A 6,816-nucleotide genomic window follows, 5' to 3' on the forward strand; every position below is an offset into this window, starting at 1 on the left:
TTGGGTAGGGACATTCAGGTGTAGCTTAGGTACCGATGCCAGGGCCAAACCCCTATATATAATATTATATATTTTTTAAAAAAGCATAATAATTATGGATTTTTCAGGAAAAATAGAAAAAATATAAATGGAATGTAAACAGGAAGATTTAATGTTTGTGTGTTTCCCCTGCACCATTCAAATGCCTATAAAAAGCTGTACAATTACAGGAAATAAGCAGTGGAGCTCATTAAGAAGGCCTGCTGCAAAAGGTGATCAAGATCAGGCAGAGGTAAAGAAAATTTACCACCATAATAGTCTTTAGTTTCACTGTTATTAAAGCTGCTGAGCATGTAGTGGTAAAATCGCTGGAATCATTTTGCTCATCTAATCAAACTGATAAGCAGCTGAAGTCATTCTGATGGACTCCTTTGTTATGCACAGATAGCTCCAAAATCCTGATTGCTTCCCAGATTTTAAAAGATACCGTCCTTCCCTTGAGAAACTAATTGACTGAAAGTAAGTATTTTAGTCTAGAGCTTGCTCTAAACTTCACTGAAGAATATGTGGTCAAGTGAGAGCTAATAAACTAAGCTGAATTTCTGGTGAAAACTTCCATTCCTTTTTGTCTTTTTGATACTGCCAGGTACGAAGATTTGTTATTGTCACTCCAGATGCCAAATGCCCTTATGGTGTTTGGTAATAATTTGACATAGTATGTGCTGACATCTTTGTGGATGATGATTATTTTATACATGTGGCTGTTCTCAATGAACAACGACATATGAAAACTCCCATTGTGACAGATTCATTTATTTAAATGTACTTAAGCAAAAGTTATCAAGTATATTTAAAACCAAATCTGCGGAGAGTTACAGTTATCAGCTTTTACACACAATATGCATAGATTTCATAGATTCTTTTATCAATAGGGTTAAAAGACGGCAGGCGTTGCAAAGGATTTGTTTCATTAAAACCCGGACTCGCTTGCACTTGCTTCATCCACAAACTCTAAAACAGGGAGATTCTGATGTCCTTCCTTGAATCTGACGCTGTTGCCTCTGTTTGTGTTGACATACTTGTGTATCATGCTGTAATACTGCTCTTGTGAATTGAAGGTATACAAGATTGAAATCTTCCTCCAGTCTTCATTGCTGGGAGTCTGGAACGGTGCTGGGTCAGTGGCTTCGAAAAAGCACTTCATATTTATTTCTGCCAGCTTGGTTGCATGCTCTTTAGCCTTAATCTCCCAGAGCTCCCTTTCCTTTTTTGAGTAAATTTTCCAGAACCTGAGCTGAAGATAGCTAACTGGGGAGTAACAATGGCTGACACATGTTGAAATCAGTGCCACAGTCATGATGCTGGATACCAGGATCCATCCTATCAGCTTGGAAAAGAGATAGATGCGTTAATGGTGGGTTTCATGGTCATATGTAGGAGTATAGAACTTAATATTGAAGCAGACATGAAAACTGTTAAAGATGTTCTGGAGTGCCTGTTAACAGTCTGCTTGCTCTGGGAAGAGGGGACCACATGTACACAATTCAGCAAGCCTTACAGAGCTTATGAACCCCTGAGCTGATTTTGTTGGATTGAGGATGAATATAAAAAAAAAAAAGAAAAAAAAAAAAAAAGAAAGAAAAAAGAAAAAGAGCAGGTGGAGTGAAGTTCTTTCCTCAGTTATATCCAGCTTTCTTAACTTTAAAGGCAAGATACTGGCCAGCAGTTTCTGCAGTTGTGGTCAGGTTTACGGTACAGAGGGTGCAGAATCACCCTGTCTGCCTCTGGTGCTGCAAGTGAAAAAATGGTGTTTTATCTGCTCTGAGAAAGTAACTGCTCTCCCCGATGTCTGAGTCTGCAAAAAATAGCCAGTTGCCACAGTACACAAGAAAAGTTGGTTCCTGTATGTTTTGTAGGCAGGACACAGATTTGACTATTGAATATTGGAATTTGTTCTTGTTTTATACATGATTTTAACATCCTTAGACAAGTCACAGAGGCCCCACCTAAGGCAAGTGTCCTAGTAGATGCTGGTCCCTCCAGTACCCAGTGGTACATAGCTGGAAGGTCCAGGCAGAGATCTCACAGTACTCCCTTTCACATCTGGCTGATTTTTTTTTTCAAGTGGAAAACATTGAGTGCTAAAGAAAAATGAGGTTTTTGGTTCTTAAAGTTTTTGGAAGTAGATCAGATATTAAAAATGATGGTCAGTAACAAAAATGCTCTCATACTTTCTCTGATTTGTTTGACTGGTTTGCTTCTTTTAGATTTCACTGCGGTATCAGTAACAGACAGTCTTGATTTTGCTCCTTTCTCTACCCTATCTGAATTAAATGATATAGAGTTTGCCCCATTTCAGTCTTTTTCTTGGAGCAGCAGCATGCTAAATATTTGATGAATCTAAACAGTTGTTTTTGTTTTAATAAGCATTTTTAGTAAAGAGGAAGTACTAAAATCCAAGTGATTATAATCTCATATAAACTTAACTCCCTTAACCAGACTTGATGTTTTCCTGAGAAAAAGTTGGTAAAACCTGATTTTTCTACTGGAATTAAGACAACAACCAAACAAAACTAGAAACAAAACTGGAGTGCTGCCAAAATCTGGGCATTTCATTTCACTCCAAACAAAAAAAAATCCACCCACAAATGCTATTTTTTTGATCATGCAGTTTGTCTTCAGCACAAGAACACTCTAACAAGATGTATACATATTTTAACTAAAGGGAGCTTCTAGGAAAGATGGGGAGAGACATTTTAGTAGGGTCTGTAGTGATCCCACAAGGGGGAAGGGTATTAAACTGAAAGAGGGTAGATTTAGATTAGCTATTAGGAAGAAACTCTTCACTGTGAGGATGGTGAGGCACAGGCTGCCCAGAGAAGCTGTGGATGCCCCATCCCTGGAAGTGTTCCAGGCCAGGCTGGATGGGGCTGTGAGCAACCTGGTCTAGTGGAAGGTGTCCCTGGCCACGGCAGGGGGGTTGCAACTAGATGACCTTTAAGGTCCCTTCCAACCCAAACCATTCTGGGATTCAATGATTCTAGTACACCAGTATGAAATTATTGATAGGTTCAAGTGCTGAGATTAATAGTCAAACAAACTGTCCTCATTAGTTTCACTTGCTGGTGCTCTGTTGCAAAGAGACATCAGTGTCCTGTCTATTTGTGACCTCAGCTTCCCCTCAGCTAATGTGTACTTACGGAAGTTTTTGGAATTTAGAGGGATAGAAATGTAAAAAGAGAAGAACTCACTAAGTTAAATGAGAAGAAAACTTCCTGTGGAAAGTCCTGGTCTCTAGGCGGGTTCCCTGCCCAGCTTTGAAAGGGGTTTTGTAAATGGCAGTGCCAAACAATTGCCATGTAAACCCAGAAACTAGCACAAATATACACTTATTACCTTTCTGTTAGTGGTTTTTTTTTTTTGCTAATTGTATACTTTTGGTGCTTACATAGCATGAAAGGGAGGGGCTGTTGACAGCCCCAGCAGGCACCACCATACACAGAACAGCCAGGGTTGAAGCTCGTAGGGTGAAGAGTGGAGAGGCTTTACCTGAGACTGTGCCTTCAGGCTGAGGACTTCAGTCGATATGTTCTGTGATAATTTCTCATCACAGGGTATTTTGACCAGCAGCTTGTGGCACTCCTGTCCTTTGCCTTTACACATGAAGTTCCTTATCAGGCTGTTCCCACTGGCTGCACACTCGTAGAAGCTAGCTCTGAGCAGGGCCACCGCAATCCAGGTGAGGGGGGCCACCAAGGCTCTGGCTGTCACCATCAGCAGCACGAAGCAGTAGTGGGTGCAGGCTCCCCAGCGGTTGCAGCTGCAGCACTTCTCCGGAGAGCAGCTGCCTGTCAGCAGGCGCCATGTCCTGGTGTTCACCATGTAGCCAAGCAGAAAGAGGATGAAGGCAGGCACTATGAGGAAGACGCAGCCATACAGCATGTTCCCAGAATTGCAAGGACACTTGAACACCACAGACGAGAAGATGTGCTCACTGGCAGCTGTCAGCAGGGACACAGTGCTGTAACCCAGAACAGTCTGGTGGCGGATGCAGAAATCCAGCACCCAGTGTAACTTATCCATTTTCTGTGTCCCCTTACTTTGAGGAGAGCAAAATTTCAGTCAGAAAAGGAATAGAGGAAGACAAGTGTCCTGAAGCTCCCACGACTTAGAGAAGCTCATGAAGCTTTCAGTTTCTGTTGGTGGTGACGTAAAGAGGCATAGAAGCAGCTCTCGGAGGAAACAGAAGAGCACAAGCCCACTGCAGAGTATCAAGGTCATGTGGAGACCACGGTCGAAACTCAGCCCAGTAATCTACATCAAAACAACAATGATCTATCTTTGTTTCTATAAAAATAGATTGTCTGCACATGCATTGCAAGTACTAATGGCTTAAACTTCATCATCATCTTTTCAGTGAGGCAACAGATTCAAAGTGTGAATAAAATTTGAGAAATCTATCCAGGACCATGTACAGTTTTCTATCCTGCCTTATTATTGGCAATACAACATGGCTTGTTCCCTTATGGAAGAAAGTTCAACTATAATAATGTTTTTTTCAAGCTAAGAAATTAATCTTTTTAAAGCAGTTAGAGCAAATTAGGCAGTATGCGCATAGCAATGGCCCAGCAAGTGGTTTCCACTGAAGCTCCAACTACCAGAGTATCATTTGCCAGGAACCAGACTTTGGACTTCCTTCTCCGTAGTAGGTGGTGGCAGCTTTGTAGCCCCCCCCCCCAAAATCCCACTCGTAAACCAGCAGAAACTAAGCAGATGGCATGAAGTGGAAAAATGATGGAAATGTATTGCATAATGAAGAAAAAGAAATCTGGAAGGGATTTCTGGGCTTGGAAGACTGGGCTGCATATGAAAACATTTGTTCCCAGAGACCCCAGGTTTCATTCACACTCTGAGGGAGTTCATCCAGGCTCCTAGCTAAGGTTTGTCTTGTCTAAATCCAGATGAGGTGAACTGGCGCTTAGAATTAAGGAAGTTGAAGCTTTGTGTTTGCTGGTAGCCATGTAGCTGAAGATCTCTGAGGCAATGTAGGCAGTGTGGTAGTTCACTGTCATCATATCCTTGGTGACACCCAGATGAGCTGCCAGCCAAGGATGGTGGTCACCGTTGTCTCCTCTGCTGCAGCCGCTTATCTCTGATTTTAGTCAAAATTACCTGCCTCTTGCATGACCTGGGAGCTCACTGGGTGGATCAGCAATATGATTTCATCCTGATCAGATTTGAAATGCTATAATTTACACTGCACTGATTCTTCCTGGGCATTATCACTGCACAGAGGTTAACCACAAAGCCAGAGCCTCACCCCAGGCTCAGGGAAACATTGCCTCCAGCTGGGCCAGCCTGATTTTTGTACTGGCTACTTCAGGCAAGACAGCAAGGTATGATGCTGCTAGACTCCATGCCATACTTGGGGCTGCAGGAACCAAGCACAGTGGCTTGTCAAAACTCTGTGAGAGCCTAAATTGCTTTCAATGAACTTTGGGGGTCATTTAAACATTCCAAGAAGGGTCCTTGCAGCTCTTTGGTCAGTGAGTAGGTGGCACAGAGATGCCAGAATAGTCAGCGCTGGTGTGGCTGCCCATTGGGCTTGCACCAGACGTTCTGTGCTCAGCACTGAGCTCCTGCTGCTGCTGCAGGCAAAAACATGCCACTAACTTAAATGTTTGCCTTGGTCTGAAGGAGAATTTGCTTTGTTATTAAGCAACAGTGTATAATAAAGACATAAAACCAAAAGGGACATAAAACTAGTGAGAGTAAATCAGACTGAAGGCTGAGTTAGTCTGGTCACCTCTTGGTTACAGCGGATAGCTAAGGAGGAGCACGGGGACAGGGAAAGCAAGCTCAGGAATGCACTCGCACCCTGTGAATCTGCATTTCAGGGATCTCTGCATCTAGCATCTCCTGAGGTGTATCTTCTGTAAATTTGTCTGGCTTCAGTTTTAACCCATGCAGATTTTTCAGCATCCAAAATACTGTACAAAATACTTCATTCAAACCTGACACCAGCCCATTCGATGCTCCCAGGTTCTGGAAGTGGAAGAGATAAAACACTGGATCCTTACCTGGTACCTTCATCAACTCATGATCTTGTGCACCTTCATTATAGCCCCCTCTTTTCCAGGCTGAGGAGCTTGTAATGTAGGGCTTTCCTTATCTGATGTATACCTTTGAATATATATATATTTTTTTAAATCCATGTCACCACCTGAACCATTCTGTAGGATTCAGGTATCATTTTTCACATGAGGGGAAATGGAGGGTATGCTAGATTTGTAGTGCATTGAAGGTGCAGCTGAATCCTGGTTTGCTACAATGGCATACTGACATGACTTTATTTTCTATTTCCTTGTAATCATTTCTAGAACTTTAACTGCTTTCTGATCATCTGTGAAGCACGGAGTCGATACTTCAGTGAGCTATGTATTATAACAAAAAAACTCTCAGTCCTGAGGGGTAATCCCAGTCGGATCTGAGTCTGTCAGTGTCAGGACTTGATTTCAGTTCAAACACCACTCCTTCTAGGCCGAATTCGATCCGCCATTTTCCTTTCTGGTTGGGCAGTCTACGAAAATGTATCTGCAGCTCTTTAAAGCAGAGGTTAGTTTTAAAATATCCAGAATAACTTTGTTTACTGGCAAATATCGTTACTTTGATTTTCACCTAGAGACTGCTAGAGGCAACGGTTAGTGTACCCTGAAGCCAGAATATACCATGTCTGGAAAAGTCTCAGCGGGTGTGGGGATGGCAGCAGGAACAGCAGCGAGGCCGGGATGGGGGCTGCTCCAGGAGCCACCGCTTTAACGAGGGAGCCTGACCACC

General features: G+C 42.6%; 1 protein-coding gene across 1 annotated transcript; it reads right to left on the reverse strand.

Moving 5' to 3' along the window:
* Nucleotides 1–828: 828 nt before the first annotated feature.
* On the reverse strand, nucleotides 829–4,168 carry CALHM6 (calcium homeostasis modulator family member 6). The gene is made up of 2 exons (XM_005445744.3): nucleotides 3,529–4,168; nucleotides 829–1,366 (listed from the first exon to the last, which is right to left on the reverse strand). The coding sequence occupies exons 1-2, from the start codon at nucleotides 4,060–4,062 to the stop codon at nucleotides 950–952; spliced, it is 951 nt and encodes a 316-aa protein (XP_005445801.2). The 5' UTR covers nucleotides 4,063–4,168; the 3' UTR covers nucleotides 829–949.
* Between the last annotated feature and the right edge of the window lie 2,648 nt (nucleotides 4,169–6,816).

Source organism: Falco cherrug, chromosome 6 (genome assembly GCF_023634085.1).
Source record: "Falco cherrug isolate bFalChe1 chromosome 6, bFalChe1.pri, whole genome shotgun sequence".
In the NCBI taxonomy this organism is placed as follows: domain Eukaryota; kingdom Metazoa; phylum Chordata; class Aves; order Falconiformes; family Falconidae; genus Falco; species Falco cherrug.